This window comes from Odocoileus virginianus, chromosome 17, assembly GCF_023699985.2.
Source record: "Odocoileus virginianus isolate 20LAN1187 ecotype Illinois chromosome 17, Ovbor_1.2, whole genome shotgun sequence".
Classification (NCBI taxonomy): domain Eukaryota; kingdom Metazoa; phylum Chordata; class Mammalia; order Artiodactyla; family Cervidae; genus Odocoileus; species Odocoileus virginianus.
In genome coordinates this window covers 18,249,627-18,275,671 of record NC_069690.1, presented here as the reverse complement: position 1 = coordinate 18,275,671, position 26,045 = coordinate 18,249,627, and the positions used below count along the sequence as shown (strand labels likewise).

General features: G+C 53.5%; 2 protein-coding genes across 8 annotated transcripts in view; one reads left to right on the top strand and one right to left on the bottom strand.

Annotated features, from left to right (window-relative positions):
- Positions 1–5,862, top strand: part of NOS2 (nitric oxide synthase 2) — a 41,398-nt gene extending 35,536 nt beyond the window's left edge. The window contains exons 21-26 of the mRNA XM_020902078.2: positions 950–1,157; positions 1,995–2,082; positions 2,536–2,657; positions 2,980–3,128; positions 4,251–4,445; positions 5,264–5,862. Coding sequence (XP_020757737.2) covers positions 950–1,157; positions 1,995–2,082; positions 2,536–2,657; positions 2,980–3,128; positions 4,251–4,445; positions 5,264–5,383 — 882 coding nt within the window. The 3' untranslated portion in view covers positions 5,384–5,862. The remainder of the gene's footprint in view (positions 1–949; positions 1,158–1,994; positions 2,083–2,535; positions 2,658–2,979; positions 3,129–4,250; positions 4,446–5,263) is intronic.
- Positions 5,863–7,304: 1,442 nt separating this feature from the next.
- Positions 7,305–25,620, bottom strand: LGALS9 (galectin 9). Of its 7 annotated transcripts, none has more exons than XM_020902090.2 (11): positions 25,514–25,620; positions 19,408–19,499; positions 16,745–16,946; positions 15,775–15,885; positions 14,252–14,347; positions 12,387–12,422; positions 11,680–11,730; positions 10,977–11,018; positions 10,420–10,508; positions 10,159–10,321; positions 7,305–8,005 (listed from the first exon to the last, which is right to left on the bottom strand). In XM_020902090.2, the coding sequence occupies exons 1-11, from the start codon at positions 25,550–25,552 to the stop codon at positions 7,910–7,912; spliced, it is 1,017 nt and encodes a 338-aa protein (XP_020757749.1). In that variant the 5' UTR covers positions 25,553–25,620; the 3' UTR covers positions 7,305–7,909. The 7 variants fall into 7 exon arrangements, with proteins under 7 accessions (XP_020757749.1, XP_020757748.1, XP_070334846.1 ...); XM_020902089.2 differs by having other exon boundaries at positions 7,305–7,988; XM_070478745.1 differs by lacking the exon at positions 10,977–11,018 and having other exon boundaries at positions 7,305–7,988.
- Positions 25,621–26,045: the final 425 nt, after the last annotated feature.

Here is a 26,045-nt window from a genome sequence, read left to right as displayed (position 1 = left end):
AATTAATAAATGAATGAAAGAATGCATTAACTCACTGGAAACTTTCTAGGCCCAAGTCTTTGCAAAGGCACTTCCAACCCAGGGATCGAACCTAGGTCTCCTGCATTGCAGGCAGATTCTTTACCAGCTGAGCCACAAGGGAAACCCAAAGAATACTGGAGTGGGTAGCCTATCCCTTCTCCAGCGGATCTTCCTGACCCAAGAATCAAACTGGAGTCTCCTGCATTGCAGATGGATTCTTTACCATCTGAGCTGCGAGGGAAGCCCTTTGCAAAGGCACTGGATATCATTGTCTCTAATTATCTTGATTACTGCCATTAACCTGTGGCTGCACTACAGTAACTTGGCACACATTTTATCACTTAATTCTCACAACATCCCCATGAGGTAGGCAATGCTGCCCTCACTCCACAAAGGTTAAGTAATGGGGACAAGATCCCACAAATAGTAAGAGTCTGCAGTCAAGGTTTGAACCCAGGTCTGTATGATTCCAAGGGTGTTAGTCGCTCAGTTGTGTCTGACTCTTTGTGACCCAATGGACTGTAGCCTGCCAGGCTCCTCTGTCCATGGAGTTCTCCAGGCGAGAATACTGGAGTGGGTTGCCATTTCCTTCTCCAGGATATGATTCCAAAGCTCTCCCCTAAATTATGTTATGATGAAAATTTGACTGCTGCCCATGTATGATTCCAAAACACTCCCCCAAATTAGGTTATGATAAATATTTGGCTGCTGCCCACCAGTAATTGACAGTAAGGTTCTAAGCACATAAGTTAGAGAAATGCTACTCCTCTCCAGCTTAGTATTTTCAGCACCACGGACAGCACCTGGTTCTTTGAAATATTTGCTGTGGGAATGAATGAGTGAATGAATGAATACAGAATTGTGACAGCCTCTTCCCTCTGTGTGGAGCAAACTCCCGGAGACACTCAACGTTGCCCTTGACTTTCAGCCCTCGGATTACAACAAGTGGAAGTTCACCAACAGCCCCACATTCCTGGAGGTGCTGGAGGAGTTCCCGTCCCTGCGGGTATCTGCCAGCTTCCTGCTCTCCCAGCTCCCTATTCTGAAGCCCCGGTACTACTCCATCAGCTCCTCCAGGGACCTCACACCCACGGAGATCCACCTCACTGTGGCTGTGCTCACATACCGCACCCGAGGTGAGGCTGGGGCGGTGGCTGGGGAGCAGCCCAAGGCTGCTACTTACTGGGCAACTGTCAACACCTCCGAGCTTTGATCTCTTCATCATTAAATACCCATCTTCCAGACCTGTTAACAGCAGTGGGAGGAGTATGGGAGAGATCACTATGAATCAGGGCTAACTTCTTTGTAGATGTGATCTGAGAAGCACATTCACATGGTTTCTGAAAACCGGGCTGAGACCCACTTTGCTCTGCTAAAGAACATTTGCAGGAGAACTGGGTTCCATCCCTGGGTTGGGAAGATCCTTTGGAGAAGGGAACGGCTACCCACTCCAGTATTCTTGCCTGGAGAATTCCATGGACAAAGGAGCCTGGCAGGTTACAATCCATGGGGTCGCAAAGAGTCAGACATGACTGAGCGACTTTCACTCATAGAGCACCTGCAGAGGCCAGGTCTCAGTCCTCAGACCAGGGGAGGGGAGGCAGGTGCACATCCTGTGAAAGCAGGATCCCACCCCGAGGGAAACCAACAGGACTTCTCGGTTAGGAGCACCGAAGTAGGAGTTAGGGCAGCTGAGTTGTGACCTGATTCTACTGTTACCTGAGGGACCTTGTACAAGTCACCTTCCCTCTCTGAGGCTCAGCTTCTGCAGTGAGAGAGCCTTGCCTGCTCTCTGAGTCCCTTTCAGCTTTTGCCAACTCTGGGCGCATAGAGAGTATAGCTCAGAACCAGGAGGAAGAGCATCCCTCTGACTAAAGCCTGTCGAGTGCCTGGGCCGTTCAGGGAGGAGCCACTGAAAGCGTTCATGCACGGGTGGCAGGGACCACGTAGGTCAGTGTGTGCTGTCCTTGCAGATGGCCAAGGTCCCCTGCACCATGGTGTCTGCAGCACGTGGCTCAGCAGCTTGAAACCCCAAGACCCGGTGCCCTGCTTTGTGCGAAGGTAGGCACTCCCTCCACTGTGTCTATTGTGGGACCACTGGCCCCGGGGAGTACTGGGTTGAAAGGGGAGGCTTCTGGGGCTTAGACGCCACTCTGGAACTATTGGCCCATAACGAAGGCACTGGGGTCACACGGGGCCTCTCCATTCTAATCCCTAGTGATAGACCACAGCCAGGTCTCTAGCAGGGACAGAGGCTGACAGCGGTGGTGGGCTCAGAACAATGAAGCTCAGCCTTTTTCCCAAAGGACCCCATGGTGAGGTGATGATGCGCCTGGATGGGGGACATGAAATAGCCTGCACTACTTGGGAAATCAAATTTGAGCTCGTCTCCACTGCAACCCCCCGCCCCTCAACACTGCTGCCTCAACCACCGCAGGTCCCATGCCTGTCCTGTGTGTGTGCATTAGACCCAGAGTGTCTGAGGACAGGGCCTCTTTCCTTCTGTCCCCTCAGTGCCAGCGGCTTCCAGCTTCCTGAGGACCGCTCCCGTCCTTGCATCCTCATCGGACCCGGCACGGGCATCGCCCCCTTCCGCAGTTTCTGGCAGCAGCGACTCCATGAGGCTGAGCACAAAGGTATAACTGGAGGGCTCCCGGGGGTGGGAGGGGGCACCAGATGGTGCCCAGCACCTGCCTGGGAGTAGAACTGTAACTGTAACCATCTCACAGACATTTCCTGGCCCGTCTCCAAAGTTTACCTCAGCCTGTGTGGGAAAATGATATGAATGCCCCGGGCCTCAGTTTCCTCATCTGTAAAATAGGGACAGTACTATTTTCGATAGGATGTGGCAATGAAATGGGATTCCAGTTGGGCGCCCAGCTCAGCCCGCCTCGCAGCGTGGTCTGCCCGCCCTCTGCTGGCCACCCTGGTAACTGCAACCTGCTCTGGGTCTTGCAGGGCTCCAGGGTGGCCGCATGACCCTCGTTTTCGGGTGCCGCCGCCCGGAAGAGGACCACCTCTACTGGGAGGAGATGCTGGAGATGGCCCGCAAGGGGGTGCTGCACGAGGTGCACACAGCCTATTCCCGCCTGCCTGACCAGCCCAAGGTAAATGCCACAACTGTGCGTGTAGAAAGGGTGGAGCATTAAAAGAACAGACTGTGGCGGGTGTCTGGCTCCCCACAAGCCCCTTACCTCTGTGAGACTTCACCTCCTCAGCTCCAAAATAGAGGCAAGGGACTTGCCTGGTGGTCTAGGGACTGAGACTCTGTGCTCCCAATGCAGGGGACCCGAGTTCGATCCCTGGTCAGGGAACTAGATCCCGCATCATGCAACTAAAGATTCTGCATGCTGAAACAAAGACCCAGTGCAGCCAAGCAAATAAATATTTAAAAATAAAATGGAAGCAATTATACAGTCACCGGAGCGGTGCTGTGAAGCTACTTGTAGTATGTTCACTCTTCCAGGAGAAGAGACAGGTCCTGAGACGGTCAGGGCTAAGTCAGGGTTATGTATGGGTTCATCCCCAGTGCCCAGCCTGCTGAAGGCTCCCCTCTCTGGATGTACAACTGTTGGGTGGGTGGTGGCCCAGGCACTGCAAGGCTTGAGGATGGCCTGCTGACTCACTCTGCTGTCCCAGTGGGCACTTTGCCCCAAGAGCCTGCGCAGTCAGAACAGTCTCTTGGCTCAGCCTTTGTGAACTTGTCCCTTTGGGCCCCTCCCACGCTGGTACTCCATGCCTGGTGGCATCACTTGTGTGAAGCAAGAGCAGAGAGCCTCGGTTGACTCCAGGACTTCTGAATATTTGGGGAACCCTGCTCTGAATTAAGAGGAGGGTCCCCTGGACAGTCTGCACTGAGAGACTCCCTTTTCTGGGGTGTAAGCAGATGGGCCTCAGAGCCCTGGGCAGGGCAAGTGGCTTGATTGATGCCTCTTTGAAGTGTGCTAAATTCAGAGCAAGTGTGCTAAATCTGGGAGCTCCCCTGGAGGCCAGCTCCTCAAGGGCAGGGCTGCGGCCGGTACTCACCTCTCCAGCCCCAGCCCAGGCCTGGGCCAGGCAGGGCACCAGTGCACCTCCTCCTCCCGGCCTTGATCATCTTCCCTGGCCGGGAGGGTGCTCACTCCACGGCCCCCTGTGCCCCCTCCCTGCCTCCCCGTGGCCAGGAGGCCTGACCACAGCCTTTGCCCTCAACGGCGGGGGCCTGGACCCACCATCTCCTCTGGTTTCAGGTCTATGTTCAAGACATCCTGCGGCAGCGGCTGGCAGGCGAGGTGCTTCGTGTGCTCCATGAGGAGCAAGGCCACCTCTATGTCTGCGGGGACGTGCGTATGGCCCGGGATGTGGCCTGCACCCTGAAGCAGCTGGTAGCTACCGCGCTGAGCCTGAACGAGGAGCAGGTGGAGGACTATTTTTTCCAGCTCAAGGTAGGGCTGCTGGTGGTGTGTGGGCTCAGGATGCAGGTCACGGGCACGGGCCTGGGAGCCAGGACCAGGGAACTCAGGCTCAGACTGAACTCAAAGGAATCCTAGAGAGGGCGGGAGGTCAGAGCTGGGGTGGGCTGTTAGAAGGCCTGACTTGTCCATCCTGATCTGGTTGCTCAGTTGGACAAAGGCAAACATGTTGATTTTCTGCAAGACACTCTGAGCCCCTAACACGCTGCTGTGCATCAAAGAGCTTGAAGACTCGGAGACAGTGCACAGCATTTCCCAACCATATTTATCTCAGAGCCCACAGTTCCTGGAGCCCCGTGGGACAAGCACACGGCAGGCTTTGTTGTTGTTCAGTCGCTCAGTCATGTCCGACTGTTTGCGACCCCGTGGACTGCAGCACGCCAGGCCTTTCTGTCCTTCACCATCTCCTGGAGCTTGCTCAAACTCATGCTCATTGAGTCAATGATGCCATGCAATCATCTCGCCCTCTGTCATCCTCTTCCCCTCCTGCCTTCTATCTTTCCCAGCATGAGGGTCTTTTCTAATGAATAGGCTTTAATGGCTGTCATAAAGCTTGGGGAGATGTTTTGTGGTCCACACCAGAGTGGGTGCTCATGGGAGTTAAAGAGTCTTATATGAGATTCAAATCTAATCTAAGCATGGCAATTGGGAAGGCAAATAGTTCACGAGTGTCCGTGTGATGGGGAAACCAGGGAACCCTGGGGGCTGGCCCCAACCTGGACCTGCTGAGTGAGAGGGCGCTGCACCAACAGAGCTGATATTAATACCTTGGTCTCTGTTTTCCCTTAAAGAGCCAGAAGCGCTATCATGAAGACATCTTTGGTGCTGTATTTCCCTATGAGGTGAAAAAGGATGAGGCAGCAGGGCTGCCCAGTGATCCCAGAGCTCCAGGCACCCATATGAGAAGTTAAAGCTGCTGGCATGGAACTTAATGATGACCCCCACTCTTGATTATCTGAGGTCACAGGACTGGGGCGATTGGAGGGAGATTATATCCCCAAGCTTCACATCTTATTTCCCCATCTCCTTCCCTCTCAAACCCTTTACTTGACCTGCTACCAAGTAGCAGCCTTGGAGACAGAGTGTAACCTTTTGTCTCTCTTGAGCCCCTGCTCCGGGGTGATGGAGAGACAGGCCTTCCTGGTGCCTTGGAGACTAAGCCTGCAGTGCCATGTCTGGCCAGGGGGTGAGAAAGATGGAACTTCCTGGAGTGCACCACTTGGAGTGACCACTAGGAGGAGCTGTCATGCCACTCTGTATTTAGCTGCCCATGTACAGTTATTTATGCCTCTGTATTTAAAACAAGCAAACCCCAATCTGCCTCTTGGGCCTTCTTTGTATGATTACATGATGGAGATATTTATATGAAATACATTTTATTTTAACCACACTGTATATGTATATGTGTGTTTTGTAAGGAAAGCAGCCTTAAGCTGTACAGAGTTAGGATTGGGGTGGTGGTGGTGGGGTTGCCACAGCTTGGACAAAAGTCCCCCACAAAGGGACATACCAGCTCAGCTACGTTGCTTCTCTGAAATGCCCACTGGGCCTGGGGGCAGCACATGAAGTTTTGTGCACTTCTGAAAACCTGTGATGACGGTGAGGAAGCACAGGATGGTCTGAGGGCACCAGCTAGCTGAGCCCTGCACGGGAAGCATCGCACATGGGGTGTCGCGGAGACACGAGTTGCCAGTCCTTTAGTGAAGGCCTGCCCCACAGTCCGTCTTGGGAGTCACCACCTTCTGCTCTGGGGCTGCCTGTTTCATGACAGTTTGGCCAATAATGATTTGGCCCGAGTGACAAAGCAGGTGAGGCTGGGCTACGTGTCAAGGACTTGATGGTGAGTGAAGGACACACTTCTTCCACGGGGAAGGCTTCTTCAGGGACTGAGCCGGGGGGGAATAAGGAAGGAACTCGGCCAGGGGCTAAGTGGAGGGTTGGCTAAATCTGGCTCCCAGCCTGGGTTTGGACCCTTGTTACCTTGGCTCCTTGGCCCCCTTCTTCCCTCCCCCACTCCTGCTCAGATGGGGTGGCCGGGTGGTGGGGAGGCGGAGAAGGGGCACGCCACCAGTGTCCCAGCAATGCATCTGTACAACGTGGCCAAGGACAGTCCCCTGGACCAGCGCCTCTCCCACCCCAGCCAGCAGGAGACCACCAGGGCTCTTGTTACATCGCAGACTGAGGAGGTCTGCAGCAGACCCAGATTCTGTGTTTCTAAGGAGCCCCCAGGTGCTGCTGGTCCGAGCCCACCCCGGTTCCAGAGGACTGGATTCTTGGAGTTAGCGGGGTGTGCTGGCGTCACGGAGACACACAGTTGGGTCCCCCGGCACTGGCTCTGTGACCGGCAGAACCCCTACACTGAGTCTTTTCCCACTCCCCACACACACTGACCCCCGATGCCGGGGCACCCACAGCAGAACCACACACACAGGCTTCTCTTCTGAGCCAGCTTCTGCGGAGCTCACCGGCCCCCTCCTCCCATCGGGACCCAGGGTTCTGCTGAACTGGCCCTGCCGTGTGGCTGCCGGGCCCAGCCCTTGGGCCCTTTCAGAAGCATGGAGCCATTGGTTTTCTGGGCTTCATCTCTGTCACCAAACTCCCAGCAAAGATTCCCGTCCAGAGGGGGGCCTGAGCTTTCTCTCACACCCTTGTGGGGTGGGTGGGGGACCCGCTGGGAGCAGGCTCCAATGTCAGGAAGCCCCCTGATCAAAGTGAGCCAGTGAAATCTCCTCCTCCTTCCCTCAGCCAGGATCTTCCCAATTCCGGAGACAACAAAATGTCTCCAGATTCATTTAGTAAACCACAACTATCCCATGCACATGTATCAACAAGTCTTTTTCTTTCTTTCTTTATTCGAAGGACACTGGGAAAAGGGACAGCCCCCTGCTGAGAAGGTCCCGGTCCATTAGTGGGGGCCACGGGGGTGTCAGCAGGGTAGATTGAACAGAGTGGGGACAGGGTCAAGGTTGGAGAAAGGGGAGGAGTCGAGGATACTGCTTTCCACGTGGAGTGACAGCTGGCACTCGGACTAGGTGAACTTGAATGGGGGATGGGAATGTGGTTTCGAGGCAGGTGGGGCTGCAGGCCTGGAGCCTGGGAAGGCCAGGACCCTCCCCTTTCTGCCACAGGAACTGAACAGGCCCTTCTGCCTGTGGACCACCCGTCTTCTGCAGGCTCTGGGTGCTGCCCAGTCCTGGCCAGCGGCCCTCTCCGCTCAGCGCTGGCTGCAGCCAGGAACAGAGCCGGTCAAGGTCGTGGTCTCTCCAGCAAAGCCCCCAGATCCTGGGCAGGCTGGGGCTGGGTTGGGGCTGGGGCAGGGACGATGTGGGTGGTGAGCAGATCCAGACAGCAACATAGGGTGGGGCTGGTCTATGTCTGCACGTGGGTCAGCTGGATGTCACCCCCCACCTCCAGGTTGTTGATGGCGGTCAGGTTCTTTAGGCGGTGGTGGTATTCAAACAGGTGCTGACCATCCACGGCCACCCTGAAGCAGTGGCCTTCACACATGATCCACACCTGCACAGACAGGCCCCCTAGCATTTATTTGCACCCCACCTGGGCTGTCCTCAAGCGGAAGGCAGGCTAGTCTCCCTCCCTCCTTCCCACCTTCCACAAACTTCAGTCAAGCAAGACCCACACCTGCATTTGAGCCACACCGAAGGATTCACTCTTGCCCAAACATGCCTCGCACTCTCCTTCCCAGCACCTTTTACACATTCTGTTCCCTGCCTCGCACCCCCACCCAGAATGTCGTTGCTCCCCACTCTGCACACCTTGTCCACATGGATCACTGCTAATCCCTCTTCAGGACTCACCCTCCTCCCTCCAACCAGCCTTCCCAGCCTTCCCGCACCTCCTGTGCGTTCACAGTCGCTTAGTCGTGTCTGATTCTTTGCGACCCTTTGGACTTGAGCCTGCCAGGCTCCTCAGTCCATGGGATTCACCAGGCAAGACTACTGGAGTGGGTCACCATTTCCTTCTCCAGGGGAATCTTCCCAACCCAGGGATTGAACCCACATCTCCTATGTCTCCTGCATTGGCAGGCAGATTCTTTACCTGCAGAGCTATCGGGGAAGCTCCCCACCTCCTGACCCCCATCGAGTAGTCAGATGCCCCCTTAGGCCTGGCCTCTGTCATCCATACCCCTAGGACCCAGCACACAGGCTTGGTCAGTGCTTGGGTTCCTGCTGCGGCAGCCCCTTAACTTGTCTTTTCCTTCCCAACATCCTCCAAGCGGCAGCAGCAATACTTCTGTGAAACTATCACCGTGCCCACCGCACAGTAACACCAGCAGAGCGGTCCCTGCACACCAGGCACTGTCCTAAGCGTGTCACAAACACGATCTCATTGCCTTCTTGCTTCTCCAGGAGATTGGTGTTACTTGTAGTCCCATATTTTAGATAAGGAAATTGAGGCACAGAGCAGTTAGGTCACTTGCCTAAGGTCACACAGCTATCAAAGGGTACTGCTTTCTGGCTTGCAACACACCAACACCTGGTACTAAAATCCAACCTCCTTTGCTATGGCCCACAAGGCCCTCTATCGGTCATCTTCAACTCTGGGAGGAGTATTAGGGCATATTTAAAAGCACAGATGGGGCTTCCCTGGTGGGCCAGTGGTTAAGAATCCGCCTGCCAATGCAGGGGACCCCAGTCTGGTCCCTGGTCTGAAAAGATTCCATGTGTCACAGAGCAACTGAGCCCAGGTGCCACAACTACTGAGCCCACAGCTGCAACAAGAGAAGCCACTGCAACGAGCAGCCCATGCATTGCGGCTAGAGTGTAGACCCGACTTGCCGCAACTAGAGAAAGCCCACGCACAGCAATGAAGACCCAGTGAGCCCCCCCCAAAAAAAATACAGGTGCCCAGGCTCACCCCCTCATGGGCCTGCAGTGGGGCCAGGCATTGATTTTTTTTTTTTTTCCCAAGCTCTCAAGTGATCTGAGTGTGTAGTCAGGGTTGAGAATCTAGCTCTGTGTCATCCCAGCCTCCAGAATTCCCGCCCGCCCCCCCCACCTCCCTGTCCTCCCTGCTTCCTAGACAGGCCGTGCCCATGACCCTTCCCTCTGCTGCCCCTAATCTTTCCAAGCTGGGCTCCCCCCACCACTAAGGTCCCACATGCACTGTGGCCTCCTCTGAGACCTCCCCCACCTAAGGCCACATGACCCTGGGGTTCACTTGTTCCCTATCCTACTTTGCTCTCCACGTGGAACCCATTGCTATTTCACAGTGATCTGTCCTTCTTTCACCTCCCACCTCGACTGTAAACTCCGTGGGGTCAGGACCTAGACCGCTGGCATCATAGCTCCTCCCAGCACCTAGGGTACTTCCTGCTCAAAGTGGACCCGGATGAAACAGCTGATAAATGACTGTTGAATGAGTGAGTGAATGAATGACACCTCCCATCCTGCACTGATTGGCTGTGTGACCTTAGCAAGTAATCTACACTCGTGAATTAATTTCCTTATCTGTAACAGCCGATAGTACCTGCCCCCTGCCTTATGCAGGGCAGTAACAGTAAAATGATAATAGCAGTCATTTGGTGAACACTTTCTCTTCTTCTGAGGCCAGGCCTCAGGCTAGAGGCATCAGCTCTTGTCTCGATCAATGTGCCCCCAGATGCCCTCCACCACGCCTCCATTTGCCCCTTGAGAGCCCGTTCGAGCTCCAGGTGGCGACATCTCACCGAGAAGCTCTGGCCTCGGAAGAAGGGCATCCCTCGCGGCAGGCTTCGCTCTTCAGGCCCCCAGGAGCCGTTGATCTGCGTGTTGCGGACTACCGCGTTCTCGTCGAAGCGGGGGTTCAGGTGGAAGGCGATGTCACTCCCTGAGCGCAGGTTGATGCAGAACCTGGGGGGCGGGCCACTCCCATGGACTCTCTGCCCCGAGGCAGAGGGGTGGCCAGAATGACCTTGGGGTGTCTCTTCTCCCCGGGAGCCCTGGCTTACCTCTGAGCACTGGGCAGGATGGTGCCCGACACCAGGATGCTCTTGGAGGGGTACAGCCCACCCAGGATGGAGGTGAAGAAAGGCAGTTGCTGTGGGGAGGGGGTGGGGCAGGTCAGCCAGCAGCAGCCAGAGCAGCTGCCACCCTAGGGGGACCTTTGTGCCAATTTCTATGCATCTGGACTGTCAGCCCACCGTCTGCTGTGTCTGTGAGTGTCTTCAAGAAAGAACTCCATGGTATCTTTACTTGGTTCAGTAAATGGCAAAGAAAACCTTTCTAGCATTCCTCAAATTAATGGACATTTACCGTCAGGAAAAGAGCTTTGGTTGGATGCAAAGGATGCTCAGGCTGAGAAGGGGAGGCTGTATGATATGCTCAGGGTGAAGGGACGATTTTAAAGGTGAAAGTTCCTTTTGTAAGTCTTCTAAGTTACTCGGAAGTTTCCAGAACTTCCGTTTACTAAGGCACTGCTTTTAATTTTGTAAGCTGCGCTCTCCCCCTCCCCCCAACCCTGCACAGCACAAACCAGACCTCCCCTCCTCCCCGAGAAACCACTTACGTAAACCGGGTTGGGATACACCACGGGTGGGATCACGGGATTCTGTACAAACGAGATTGAGAACGTAAGGGCGGGAGTGCGCACCCTCGCGTACGCATACCTTCTCGTGAGACTGCATGTTCTAGAGCGGATGCTCCAAGAGGAGACGTAAGTAGCAAAGGGTTCAGCCCTTGGGTTTTCCCAGCCACCTTCCTCCCCATGTCAGCCTTGGTGGGACTTCCTCGTGTTCCTGGATCCCATCATGGTCACCTGCCCCTCAGCCCCTCCAGGGACAGCCCCGCTGACTCCGGGTCCCTGTGCGCATGTCCCGGCAAGAGGCGGTGGCAGAGAAGCAGTCTACGTCCATGATCAGCAGTGATAGACATGCCAGGGACTCGTCTTCTGGATGCAGGGTCTTGTATCCAGCTACTGGGAGCATTGCGCGCCACCCCCACCCCCCACCCCAGTGATAGAAGGACCGGTTTTCCTGCCGGCCCCTAGGGGATCTATTTCTTGCTACGCTGGATGAATCCAGCCTGATCCAGAATCTGCCGTCTCTAAGGAGAGTTTTGTGTGCATGTCCCCTGAGCGAAGGGCCTCAGCCCCAAATGTCCCCACCCTCCTTGCTAAACTGCTTTCTTCCTGACCCTGGACCTAGAGAATTCAGCCTTTGGTGAAGGGGCACGGAGTAGGGCTGTGAGCTGACCAGAGTGTTCAGACTTACAGGGAACATCTGTCCAGGGGTGCTGTGTATGGTGTGGATGACGGTCTGAGTCTGGAAGGAAGAAACCACGTTTTTAACCAGCTCTCACCTGTGCGAGAACCACCACCTGCCCCCAGAGGTGGCCCTTAACACTTAATTCTCTCCTCTTAGGAGAGTTTCATCTTGAGCTTGTAACCAGCCAGAAGGTACCTCCAAATTGGTGGGTAGAGGTATTTCTTCTCTTAAGGGGATGAAACAGGGGCAAAGGTTTCTTCTGAGAAGAAATAAGGCTGCATTTGTGGCATGTGGCCTTTCTTAGGGGAATCACTCCAGCATAGCCTCACTTTGCAGAAGGAAGAAGTGGAAGCGGGGCCTTGGTGTCCTGCGGCTGCCCACAGACTGCAGGGGCCTGAGCAAACCAGTGGCCCTCGGGGCTGCTTCCCAATTCATCAGGGCAGCCACCTCCCCCCACACCCCAGACCCTCCCACTGTTACCACCACAGCCGGGCAGACGGTCCCGGGCTCTGGCCTTGGGGGCTCCACGTTCCAGCGGGAGAAGCCTGATGTTTGACTCTGCTCCCTCCTTTAAAACTACCACCCAGGGACTGAACCCAGGTCTCCTGCATTGCAGGCAGATTCTTTACCTTCTGAGCCACCAGGGAAGCTCTCTTTTAACCCACAGGAAGAAACAAAGGGAAGAGCGTCTAAAGAGAGAGCAGGAGACTTACAATGGGAGCCGAGTTGGCTGGCCAGCTCCCTGGAGGCTGAAGGGGATGAGAAACGAAAATGGTGGTTAACATTGGTGCCGTGTGAGGGTAAGATGGTGGCGAGAGCTGTGGTAAGAAATGCCGCCTTCCTGCTGCCAAGCAAGCCTTTCTGAGCCTTCTCGGCGCCCAGATTCTCACCCTCCCCCGCCAGGATACACTGTGGTTATGCAACAGTGTCTGGGAGGGTTTGGAAGTGGAGGAGGGGGAACTTTCCTGCTGGCTCCTTCAGAAGGGGAAAGTGAAAATGTTAGTCACTCAGATGTTTCTGATTCTTTGTGACCCCATGGACAGTAGCCCGCCAGGTTCTTCTTTCCATGGGATTCTCCAGGCAAGAATACTGGAGTGGGTTGCCATGCCCTTCTCCAGGAGATCCTCCCGACCCGGGGATTGAGCCCGAGTCTCCTGCATTGCAGGTAGATTCTTTATCCTCTGAGCCACCAGGGACGCCCTCAGAAGGAGAGGAGGCCATATCTGATACAGACCATTTCGCTTCCTTTAGCTCCCTGAGACAAAACCATCATTCCCGGTGCCCTAATTCACCCATATGGTGAACACCCACACCATAAGCCAGGCTCTGGCTTCAGGGTTTACAAATGAGAGAGGCATCCTTACCTCCTGTTTTGCTGGTGAGGCAACCAGTTCTCAGAAAAATTAGGCAACTTGCCCAGACTCACCCAGATAGCAAGAGATCAAATCGAAAATGGTACCCAGTTCTTCTGATAGTATCCATCACGCCCCTCCTCCCCAGGCCAGGGCCAGAGTCGGGCTGCCCTGCAAAGGCTCCCTGGTGCTCTACCAGTCCTGGGTCCACACGGCAGGAAGCAGGTATCCTGGCTGCACCGTGATGGGCGTGGGAAGGGCTGGGTAGAGAGACCCCTCTCCCCTCAGGTGGCCGAGGAAAGGGCAGGCCCTGCTCCCCTTCCTGTCTGGGACCCTGCCTTCACCCAGCAGACTGTTCCTCTTGCAAACCTATTCCACATTCATTAACTGAGTCCCTACTGCATGCCAGGTGCTGTGGAAAATGCTGGGATACACGACTGAACCAGCTACAGCCCAAGCCCACAGAGGGCCCGGTGTGTGTAGGGAAGCAGGGGAGGGGAGTGGTGGAGAGACATACATAAGCACAATTATAGCAGGACGTGATGTCTGACGTGGCACAGAGTTATCGAGAGTCTATAGGGATGCAGGGGCATCCAGTGATCCACCAATCAGGGACGCTGCTCCACAGGAGCCACACTTAAGGAGAGCTTCGAAGGGCCATTCAGGGTCGGCTGGGGGTGAGTGGCAGGGCATGCTTTCAGCACAGGGGCATCACGTGCCGAAAGCATGGTGGCCCGAGACTGCCCCTCGTGAGTAATGGAGGTCGCGTGAGCTTCATGGGTGAGGCCGGCAGGGAGGCTGGGGCAAGCCTGGGGAGGATTCTGCATATTCTGTTGGGGAATCTGGGCTTTCTCTAGAAGGACTTGCGGCCTTTAGGACTTTAAAGCAGGGGGAAGATGCAATCGGATTTGTATGTGGGAACAAACAGTGGTGGTGGGTGGGTGTGTGGGGGTGGAGAAGCAGACCATGGGTGGGTGATGAGGGGACAGATGGTCTGGACTGAGCCAGGGGCTTTGGGAGGAGAGGCGCTGGTGCCCTGGAGAGATAATGACAGACGGAAGAGCTGAGGACAACTCCCAGGTCCCCAGCTCTGGGCTGGGGGGTATGGATGGAACTTTGGGCATACTGGGGCCTGGAGACCCTGGCTGGCCTGCTGACTAGACCAGCCTCAGACACTCTGTCCTTCATGCTGACGCTCAGCCTCCCCAGGCCTCTGTTAAACTCACTTTTGATTTGCGCCCCCTGGGCCTGGGTGGGAAACAGGCAGCTGGGGAAAACTGCACCATGGAGCAGGCGGGCTGCTTGGGAGCTGCGTGGATGTTCTGTTAAAACAAAAGGCGCCGTGGGGTGAAGAGAAGCATTAATGGAGCCAAGGAAGAGTGGAAAAGCAGGGGCCAGGCAGGGAGGAGAGAACCAGGCAGGTGGGGGAGCAAGGGATGCGCAGGACAGGCAGAGGGAAGGTTGGGCTGCAGTGAGTGACATTAGGCTGGTCAGCGCTCTCTCCACCTCCATCCCTCTCTCCATGTCTCTTTACCTCCATCTGTCTCTCTACCTCTGTCTCTCCCCACCTACATCTCTCTCTCCACCTCTGCTCTCCCCACCTCCATCTCTCTCTCCATCTCTCTCCCCACCTCCATCTCTCTCTCTCCCTTCATCTCTCCATCTTCACCTCCATCTCTCTTTCCATCCCTGTCTCTCTTCACCTCTCTTTCCACTTCCTGTCTCCACCTGCATCTCCATCTCTCTGTCTCTCTCTCCACCTCCATCTCTCTCTCCATCTCCACCTTTCTCTCCTCTCTCCTCCACCCCCGTGGAAGCGAGTTAAGGAGGGAAGGAATATGAAAGATGAAGACCAAAGAAGAGGCCCCTGTACTTGTGGAGGGTCTGCTGCGTGCCTTTCCCGTCTCAAGGTGCATGCACAGACGCCAGAGTGCTGACAACAGCTCCCAGTGAGGAGCCCGAGGCCCTTACAGAACGTGGGCCCACAGTACCCCAGTCTTCCCAGTTTTCACACAAAAACAGAAATCCAGATTTCCATGTGCTACTACCAGACCTTTTTTCTGCTACTGTGGCAGAATGCACATCCCATAGAACAGACCATCTTAACTACTTTTTAAGTGTGTGGGTCAGTGGTGTTAGGGCGACTTCTGCAGTTGTGCAACCATCCCCACCATCCAACTCCGGAACTCTTTCATCTTGTAAAACTGCCCTTGACCTTTTAGATGTTGGTTACATGTTAAAAATTTCAAAATGCAGAGAAGATCAAATAGACCTGGGAGTGGCCCAGCAGGCTGTTCTGTGCCCTCAATGGGTGTGACCTCATTGAGCTGACCGAGCGACCCGTGGGGCAACAGACCCTGCTCACTCCACAACTGAGGAAACTGAGGCTGGGAGAGGTGAAGTCACTTGTCTAAGATCCCGCAACCGATGAGAATGGCAGAGCTGGGGATTTGAGCTGGATTCAGTTTGATTCCCAAGCCTGGGTTCTTTCTACCACCACACGGCCTCCTAAGCAGAGTGGGGATAGAAAGTAACAGAGACGAGTGGCATCTGAGTCCAGAAGACTGAGCGGGTGTCCCAGATAGAGACAGCGATACAAGAAGGAGGGGAAGGGAGCCAGGGGCGTGTCCCCAGAGTCGCCTGCAAAGGGGACTGGCCGGCACTTTGAGTCCACACAGCAGGGCCCAGGCACAGTGAACTGGGCCCCACACCCAGCCCCTGGGGATGAGTGCTGGGTGGACAGTCTGACCTGGAAGCTGATGGAGGACAGCTTCACGATGCCCGTGATGCAGATGGTGTCGACTCGGTGGAAGGGCACGCGGTGGGCATACTGCATGAAGAGGTTCCCGTTCACGGTCACCTGCCGAGAGACGTGCATGTGGCAGGAGGGGGACCCCAGCCAGGTGGGAGCACACCTGAGCCTCTGGGACCCTTGCTTCTAGAAGTTGAGACCTGCATCTAGTTTTCACATTTATTCCCTGTAGATCTGGGCATCAGCCTTCAGAAATGTGCCAGTCACAGGAACATGCTTGAGACTCAGAGGGCATCCAAACACTATCTCTGTCTGGCTCTAGCCATTGCTTTTTCATTCTTCTGGCTGTTTTTATTGCAGTAGGTTTGTCTTTCTGATCATAGCTCACCTGGGGCATTATTGAAATATGCATATTGAAATATACATACAAATATTGGTGGGGAGCAGAGGAGAGGGGACATCAGTTTATGTGACAAGGGGGTGGTGACATTTGTGTTCACACAGAGAAGCACAGACACAGATGGACTCACCCCCACCCCAGCCTGCTTCCCGAGCCCAGAGACACTGCTCTGCTTGCAAAAGCAAAGTGCAGTGTCCTGCAAAACCAAGTCATTAATAACACCTGGATAAAGGCAGCAACAAGGTAACAGGAAAAGAAATGTTCCCAGGGACCTGGAGTGGAAGAAGGACTACAACAGAGAAATGGAAATAACTTGGACTGTAAAGACACCAGGAGGCCAAAAAGCGCCATGGTGACTTCTCTAGTGCTTATTTCTGGAGTAAAAGAAGCAACAGGTACACTTGTAGATGCAGGTGAAGGTGTGTAAGGGGACTGCAGCCTTACAAGGAAATGATCCTCTTCTCTGTACAAAGGTGTTGCTCACGTGACTATTTTAAGACCATACATGGCGCCTGATTGAGCCAGGGGACAGGCAGCTGAAGGGACAAGAGAAGAGTTCCAACTCACCTTGAACTCCGAGCTCTGTACATGGAAGCAGAGCTCAAACGAACTCCCCCTGTGGAAGGGAATCTGCATCTTCCTTTCCTCCGGCCCCCAGCTTCCTCTCTGCTTCGTGTTGCAGACCACATACCCACCCTCTTCAAACCGTGGATTGAAGTGGAAGGCAATGTCATTGTCATTATAGCCGGTCTGAAAGTTCACAGCAAACCTAGATGGAGGGAAATCAGGCAGCGCATGGTGTCCTGGTTTACTCCCAAGGGTGGGAACAGGAAGTTCTCAAGCTTTTGACTGACATCCGTCTGGGAATCTGGGTACAGCCTGCATGGCTGTTTGGTACCCACCCCTAGTCTGCTGCTGTCTGTTTTGTTCACCTAATTTGCACTAATGTCTTTTTGTTCAGTTACCACATTTTGCCCTTACAGTGTGAATTTCTATGGGTAAAGAAATTTGTATCCAAGTTGGAAGTCGAAAAATGTGCCTGGAAGTGAGAGCCTTTTGGACAAGTGGTCGCCGAGGCCTGCCCACGTCCATTAAGCTGGGACAGAGGACAAATGGAAAGAACAGGTGACACTGATGGGACACCTACAGGGATGGTGTCTAAAGGGGAGACACAGAATAAACGCTAGCTCTCCGGGCGTGGGGACCTCAGTGTGTGTCTGTCCCTCAGTGGAGGCTGTCGTGTGTCCACCTGCCCCCAGTGAGGTCAGCAGGCCTGGGCCCTGACCCCTGACAATGCCCTGTTTGTCACTTGCGATGACCGAGACCACACTACTCAAGCTGCCCCACCCAGGAAAGGGGCGACTGCCTCCCTTCGGGGATGATGACCAAGGCGGCCCGGGGATGCCAAGTGAGTGATTCTTTGTTCCCATCTCTCCTCACCTTCTCAACTTCCTCTGGGTACAGCCATGACTCTAAGGTGAGGGCTAAAATAAAAAAGGAGCTTCCACGGGGCTTGGCTCATGAAGGGAGTGCAGTTGATGCTTGTTCTGACTTTTCCCAGATGGAATTCTTGCATGTCCCCAAACCAAGTTCCAGTCTGAGGTTCTTCCAGCAAGAAGTCTGTCCCACCACCTTGCCCGAACTCAGAACCAGTGCAGTTCACAGCCTGCTTCTCAGAGTCACTCTGGTCTCCCCAACAAACACACAGCAGTCAGAGAGCGCGCCTCGCTCCCGCGTCATCCCCACAGAGCCCGGCGCTGCGGCACACCCATGGGCGGCCCTCAGCGGACATTCTATCTGCAGGGCCCATTTTTGGTTTCTTCGTTGTTTGTTTGGGCTGTGCAGCGTGGCCTGCAGGATCTTAGTTCCTCAGCTAAGGCTGGAACCCTTGCCCCCTGCAGTGGAAGCGTGGAGTGGTGCCCACCTGCCTTCCAGGGAAACCCTGAGAACCCGTTTGCTTTATCAGTTACGGGGGTGAGTTTGGGATGCAGTCCTCAGTACTAAGGTGCTTGGTGAGCTCTCAGCCAGCAAGACAGCAGAACTGGCTGGGACCTGAGCCCTCGGTGCGCCCTCCGGGAACACCAAAAGGAAACGATGTTCCAAGTGATTCGAGAATTAGAAAATCGAAGTCCCTGTTCCTCTTAAAGTGAAGAATAGTGTTTCTGAAATATCTGGGTGTAATTTTCCCTTTGCCACCCTCCAGCTTCTTGGCTGTGTTCCTTTGAAAATTTCACCCCAGGGAAGGAGAGAATAGCAGCTCCTGTCGGAAGGGGGACCCTCAGAGGTAGAGACAGGCTCTATTAGACAGAGTGGGAGTAGAAGGCCCTGCTGTGATGGGAGGAAGGGTCGGCACAGGGAGGGGAGAGAGAGGGGTGGGGGTTCAGAGTCAAGGTTCCCGATTCCCCTGCTGGGACAGTTTCTGGGAAACCGAGTGTCTCACTTCCCTCTGAGGCCCCTGGGGGCACTGCAGACTCTCAGAGTCCCATGGTTAGTATGACTGTGTCACCAGGCAGGGGAGGAAGTCATCTGGAGGCTCCTGAGAGAGGTCACGTGTCCAGAGGGGCCTCGGTGTACACTGTGGATCTCAGGGTGCAGCCCACCTGGACCCCACCCACACGGGCACAGGTTGTAGGCCTCTGGGTCAGCTGGCCCTCGGCAGGGGTCAGTCAGGGCTGCTTGAGCAACTGATGACACGCCTGCCTCTGAGAATTTGTGCAAGCTCTTATCTGTTCCCAGACAGCCCACCTCGGGAAGGAGGGGGGATGGGAAACAGCGCTGAGATATTTATATTTTGAATTGGCTTTAGCAGCAACGACCTTGAAACTGAGAGACCAAACTGCAACCTTGAAGGCAAGTTTAAATATTTCCACATCAGCCCACATGAGGGTTCTGAAGTAGATGCAAGTGACTGTAGGAAATGGAGAAAGTTGACGGATCTGCAGCTCTGGGTCATTGTGTACGAGGTTCAGTCCCAGAACTCCGCCTCTGGGCTGGCCTGCTTCCCTCCCTAACCGTGAGCCTCCATCCCCCGCTGTCTCTATGGAGTCTGCTTAATGGTGCCCTGGATGCTATGTGCAGGTGCCCGGGGTCTCATGCATTGTTGGCAGGGCCAAGCCCTTCCCACCCCCTGAGCCAGGTGAGGATGCTTGGAGGATGCTGGGTGGACCCTCCTGAGCTGACAGAGCTGTGGTTCACTGAGGGGTGAGGCTGAGAGAGATGCTTGCCGGTACCTGTTCCCGCCTGAGGGAAGAACGACCCCAATGACGGCGATCTTGTGTCCATCCTGGAGACCCCCTTGGATCATCCCAGTGAAGGGGACCACCTGCAGGGAAGAGATAGTGGTCAGTGTCCCCTGCTTCCTTCTCTCCACACTAGAGAAAGCCCACACACAACCCAGTGCAGACATAAAAAGGTTTTAATAAAACAAATAAATAAAGGATCCATGGTTCTGGTGAAGAGGCTTCATTTTAGAGCCAGGCATCCTCCAGGTTTGAATCCTGATCTGCTGTTCGTTAACCTGAGTGGTCTTGGGAAGCTTACTTAACTTCTCTTTGCCTCAGTTTCCTCATTTGTGATATAGGGATAAACCCCACTTTTAGGGTGAGATTCATGATTGAGTGAGAAAGTCTGTGGAAGATTCCACCATGTAATGTAGCAGGTTGTCTCTCTACTGCTTGCCCCACCCCCACCCCCCACCGCTTCCACCTTGGTCTCTGAGAAAAATTCCTAAATTGGATACAATTCAACTTTCGAGGCTTCCTTCCAAATGCCTAATTGGATTCTACAAATTGCCTTACACACAGTACAGTCTCCTAGTCAATTTTCACGTTTTTCAAGCTGTTGAAGTCTTGTCTACCTTTTCCTTTAAGTCAGTTCCCTACAAAAATTAAATGCTTATTTAAAATGGATAATCAACAAAGACCTACTGTATAGCACAGGTAACTCTGCTCAATGATATGGAGCAACCTAAATGGGAAAAGAATTTGGAAAAGAATAGATGCATATATATGTATAAAGAATCACTTTGCTGTACATCTGAAACTAACATAATATTGTTAATCAACTATACTCCAATAGAAAATAAAAATATAGAAACTATTTTTTTAGAAAAGAAGGAAAACACACACACACACACACACACACACATGCAATGCTGACAGAAATGAGGCAGGTGATTTACATATTTGATCTGGCCAGGTATGGGACAGTCGGGAGTGGTGGGGACTGAAGCAAAGTAGGCATCATCTTCCTTATCTAAAGAGCAGTGTCCACTCAACTGTAACCTGTGATTACCTTCCAGGCCAGTGTGGACAGAACTTCCAACTTATTAGGAGACAGAAATCTGGATTTTTATTTCTCTGTAAAGCTTTCTACTTTCTGGGGCAAAAATCCTTTAAAAAAGGATTGTAGAGTTTCTTTATGATAGGAACACATAATGAATGTTTGCAATGAAATGATATATCTAGATTAGCTTCAGAACAATCCAGGGGTGGAAAAGGAAGGAGGCTTGGGTAGAGGAGAAGCAGAGAGGTCAAGAGTTGAAACTGAGGGATGGGTGTGTGTTGTTTATGATACCGTTCTCTCCGCATTACACGTTTTCTTTGGCAGCAAATTAAAGTAATCCTTGTGCTGGCCAAACAGAAAACACTCAACAGCCCAGTTCTGTCCTACCCTGTGTCCTTGAGTCGTACAACCACTCAGAATCCAGGGAAGCCCCTCTGAGCCCGGTGTGCACAGCTGGCCCTGGGAGATACCCAGTGATGCCAGGATCCCGTTCAGACAGACTGTGCTCTCCATGGACCTTGGCAGAGGTGTCTTTTGTGGCCCCCAGGTCAGGTCTGAACTCTGCCATTAAATACTTTGGTGACGTTAAGCAAATCACAACCTCTCTGCACCTCTGAGTTCTGTTTTCTGTCCATGTCAGTGATTTTGGAGTAGGATCAGCCTGACCCAGTTAGGCTGACCACCATGGTGGACTTTCCTGAAGAAGAATCCCCTTATTTGTTTGTTGAAGCCTCTTAAGAACCTTTCATACCATCATGAAAGACAAGGCTTAAAATATATCCTTCTGGCAGCATGGGCGCCTCCCTCAAGCATATTCACACGAAGGTATAAAGAACTGAACGCACAGTGTGATGGGATGAGGTCTTTAGGGCACAGAAGGAAGGCAGGATGGAGGAAGCCCTGTGTGGGTCATGGGGGCGGGCAGTACAGTTAATCTTAGGAAGTGTGTGTGTGTGTGTCTGTGTGTGTGTGTGTGTTAGTTGCTCAGTCATGCCCAACTTTTTGCGATCCCATAGACTATAGTGCCAGGCTCCTCTGTCCATAGGATTTTCCAGTCAAGAATATTGGAGTGGGTTGCCATTCCCTTCTTCAGGGGATCTTTCTGACCCAGGAATTGAACCTGAGTCTCCTTCATGGCAGGCAGATTCTTTAACTTCTGAGCCACCAAGGAAGCCGTGGCTCAGACAGTAAAGAATCTTAGGAAATGATTCCCCCAAAAAGCTTTGTGAGATTTTAATGTCTTAAATGGCATCCTCAAATTCTGAAACACAAGATTATTTCAAATTGAGTATAGTCCTAAAGACAAGATTATTCATAGCTGCATTGTAATTGTAAAGAATCAAAAGCAAGTCCAAAAGTCCACTAGGAAGAAAATAGTTAAATTAATTTGGTGTTCCATACAATGGACTGTATGGAGACTTAATAAAAAAAAAAGAGGAAGAAGGGAACTCTTTGAGAATTGATAAAGAATGATGCCACATGGATTATTCAAAAATGGATGCTGCTGCAAATTTGCTTCAGTTGTGTCCGATTCTGTGCAACCCCATAGACAGCAACCCACCAGGCTCCCCTGTCCCTGGGATTCTCCAGGCAAGAGCACTGGAGTGGGTTGCCATTTCCTTCTCCAATGCATGAAGGTGAAAAGTGAAAGTGAAGTCTCTCAGTCGTGTCTGACGCTTAGCGACCCCATGGACTGCAGCCCACCAGGCTCTACTGACCATGGGTTTTACCAGGCAAGAGCACTGGAATGGGTTGCCATTGTCTCCTCCAAAAATGGGTGGGGGAGGCTATATACATATATTTACTAATTATAAATAAAGCATTATGTAAAAACATTTCTGCAATGATTCATACAAACCATTAATATTGGTTGACTCCAAGGAAGGTAGGGTGGACTGAATAATTATCACCCTCCCCTCTGCCCTACCAACAATGTCTACATGCTAATTCCTGGAAGTTGTGAATATACTACTTTATACAGCAAAGGGGGTTTTGCAGATGTGATTAGGTTAAGGATCTTGAGATAGGTTATTGTAGATTATCTGCATGGGCCCAGGTCCTCAAAGAGGGAGGCAGAGAGGAGGGTCAGTAGTAGCTGTGACAACAGAAGCGAGAAGCTGCTGGCTTTAAAGGAGAAGGAAGGGGCCACAAGCCAAGGGAAGCAGGCGGTCTCTGGCAACTGAGAAAGGCAAGGAAACATTCTCCCCTGAAGCCTCCAGAAGGGAACAGCCTTGCTGACACTTTGATTTTAGATTTTGACCTCAGAACTGTAACAGAATAAATTTGTATTGCTTTAAGCCTGGCTGGCCAAGGACCCCTCCGTGCATGTGTGTGTTGTGTGTCTGTTATCTTAGCAAGAAACAGAAGCACCTAGAGGACGTGGAGGAAGGATTTTTATGTTGGATTTGTGGCCCCACAGCATGGACTCGCCTCCCAACTCCCCAAGCTGGCAGCTCTGATGTTGACCAATTCACATGACCTGTCTGCACCCCAGTTCCCACCTCAGAACGGTGAGACACTAGCGAGGCCAGCCTGGCAGTGTCCTTAAGAGGATTAGGTGAAAGGCTAAGTGGAAAGTCCTTGGCTGGAAAGACTTGACAAGGGTAGCTGTCTGCATCAGGATGGCTTAATCCTTCTGCTGGGTCCAAACTAGGTCTCAGCTCTTGGCCATGCCTGAAGGCTGAGGATCTTTCCCTCCTCTTCATATCCTTCCAGAAAGAGGAACCAGGCCCTACAGGCCAGGGGTGGGAATTCCCTTTCTGGAGACCCCGTGTCACAGAGACCACCCAGCCACACCTGAGCAGGGGGCTCACCCGCAGAGGGCAGCGCTGCTACCCGTCTGGTGGCCTCCTTTCCTTGTCTTTGTTATCTCATCATCCCATTTCCTCGAAGCCATGCAGGTCATTATTGGTGCCGTGCTTACAGATGAGGAAACAGAACAAGAAGGTTGCCTAACTTTCCCGAAGTCACACAGCTGGGCAGTGAAAGAGACAGGTTTGAATCCCAGCACCCACACTCTTAGCCCTCACCCGGGCCGCTTCTCACGGTGAAGCCCTGACCCTCCTGGACCCAACAGTGAGTCCTGTCCTGACTCATGGCTGCTGCCCTCCTGGCCCTCTGGGGACTGAGCCAGATGAGACCAGAGGGGGGCATGGGCGAGCAATAGGGGTGCTCCTGAGGCATATCCTAGAGGCACTGACTCAGCTGACCAGCCGGGCGGGTGACCCTCATGTTACACTCGGGAGGAAGTGAGGTCCCGCATACTAGAGGTCACTGGGTGACCCGGGGGCGGGCGGCCACGTGGGTGGACAGTGCTGCTGGTCCCTGGGGGCTGCACCAGCCTCTTTCTCGTCCAGACTCCGAGGCTCTGTTTTGCCTCTCTGCTGTCGATAGAAGGAATTTCCTTCTAATTTCAAATCTTTGGCTTTTGAATCCAAGGATTAGAAAGGAAAAATGTGTCTTCAGAATAATAAAACGTCAGGGCCTGGAAAGGGCTCTGGGTCCCCCATCTGAGGAAGAAGGAAACCTAGGTGTCACGTCCTGACCCCAAGGTCACCATGGAGGCACCCTCTGGGGGGGGCCCAGCTTCCTCCAACCCCAACAGGAGCCCCCCAAAGTGAGCTAAGGGCCACTGGACACTGCCTGGAGCAAGCAGGCCCAGCGGGGCCCCGGGGAGGTGGGCTTGAGTGTGGAGTGCAGCAGTCCCCAGTACCTGCTGTCCCCCCACGCCTCCCCAGGAAGGACTCCATCAGCCCACCTGCCCAGCCTCTCAGGCAGCTGAGGTTGGGAGAGGCTCCTACTGAAGGACCAGGCCCAGGACACACGGAGCATGGAAACCTCCTGAGACCCGGGCTGCCGCCTGCCTGCTTCCTCCTCACCCAGGTCTCTCTCTGTGGGCCCTTGCTTCCTTGGTCACTTACCATCTGGGGACATTTGACAAGTGACCTCCACCTGTCTGAACCTGTTTTCCGTTTATGACCTGGGGATGATAAGGCTCGCAGGGTTTAAACAAGGCCACCTGCGATGGGGCCTCCACACAGGAGGCAAAGGGCACAAGACACAACCCGTGCACCCCACAGGGCCCCCTCTCCCCCCATAACTCCCCAGAGGGTCCTTCTCAGATATCCTTGACTTGCCCTGCCTTACTCTCTCACCCTTCAGGGAGCAGACATCTCCTCAGGAGGACTTCCCTGCCACCCCCAGACTCCTATTAATTCTAAACACTTCCACAGTGAAACAGACACCTTTCAAGCTCTTTCAGTGGGCTACCTCGCTTAATTCTTCCCCCAGCCCTGGGCGGTGACCTGAGGATTATCCCCATTGTATGGATGCAAAATTGAGGCCCAGAGAGGTAAAGCAACTTGCTGGAGGTTGCAAGTCAGTGCCTGCTCAGTGGTTTAGTTGTGTCCAACTGTTTGCAACCCCATGGAATGTAGCCTGCCAGGCTCTTCTGTCCATGGCAATTTCCAGGCAAGAATGCTGGAATGCGTTGCCATTTCCTCCTCCGTCCCCTCACCCAGGGACGGAAACCACATCTCCTGCATTGGCAGACGGATTATTTACCGCTGAGCCACCTAGGATGCTTGTGGTCACCCAGCTAGTACGTGGCTGAACCCAGGGAGGCCATCTTCAAGGTAAGTGCACTTCGCTTCCGAGTTGGGTTGTTAGCCTCCCCAGAAGCCCTGTGTACCTCTCCCTTCGTGCAAAAAAAATTATTAATAATCTCTTTTCTAGTTATGATGTAGGCCCTTCATCCCCCGCTGAGCATCTAGAGCAGGATGGCACCCAGAGAAAACTCAGTAAACCTTTGCTTACTGAATCCTGGTGATGCTCATCCACTCCAGCCCTGGGTGGTGCTAGAGGGATGAGACGAGCTCGGAGCAGAAATTCTGTCAGGATCACGCCGGCAGGTGTGTCTGCCTTTCTTGTGTTCTCATTTGGATGCCCCCCCCCCCACCCATTTCCCTGCAAGAGCTCCTGTCACCTGCAGGAGCTGTGACACCTGTCCCTCCCCTCCCCCAGCTGAGGCCACCCCCAGCCCCGGGAACTCACTGGGTTTATGTAGGAAGCCTGGGCACCACCAAAGGCCATGTCTCCACCACCTCTGTAGCTGCTGGCCACTTCGCCGGCTGGCTTAATGAAGAAATAGAAACCTAAGCAATCTGGCAGCTATTCAATGGGGAGGAGCCCAGGGCAAGAGGAAATGGGTGGTGACAAAGAGCAGAGGATAGAAGCGGATGCTCCTCACTCAGTGTTCTCTCTCCTCCCTCTTTCCTGTGCTCCGCTCCAAGTCAGAATAGGTTCCAGAAGTTCATGTGGGTTCAGAGAGCCTCATTGCATGCACACCACAGCGAGCTTCTAGGAGACGCTGCCCCTGGTGTTGTGGTTGTGTCATGAATGTCCAGACAACAGTGAGGCTGCTTGGCACAGCCCATGCAGACTGGGGCTGCCTGTGCGTGGGGTGGCAGTGGTACTGGGAAGGCCTGACTGTAACCATTTTTCCAGGTATGGTAACAGAGGCTCAGAGAGTCTAAGGGTCATACCTAAGGTCACACAGCTCATTAGTGGCAGTCTGAGCCATCTG

Excerpts from the sequence above, each read along its gene's own strand:
- LGALS9 (XM_020902089.2), bottom strand. The coding sequence starts at position 25,552 with ATGGCCTTTGGTGGTGCCCAGGCTTCCTACATAAACCCA. Across the intron at positions 15,886-16,744 it reads TACAGAGCTCGGAGTTCAAG|GTGACCGTGAACGGGAACCT; the intron begins GTGAGTTGGAAC and ends GTCTCTCGGCAG. Across the intron at positions 14,348-15,774 it reads TGTCCTCCATCAGCTTCCAG|AACATCCACGCAGCTCCCAA; the intron begins GTCAGACTGTCC and ends TTGTTTTAACAG.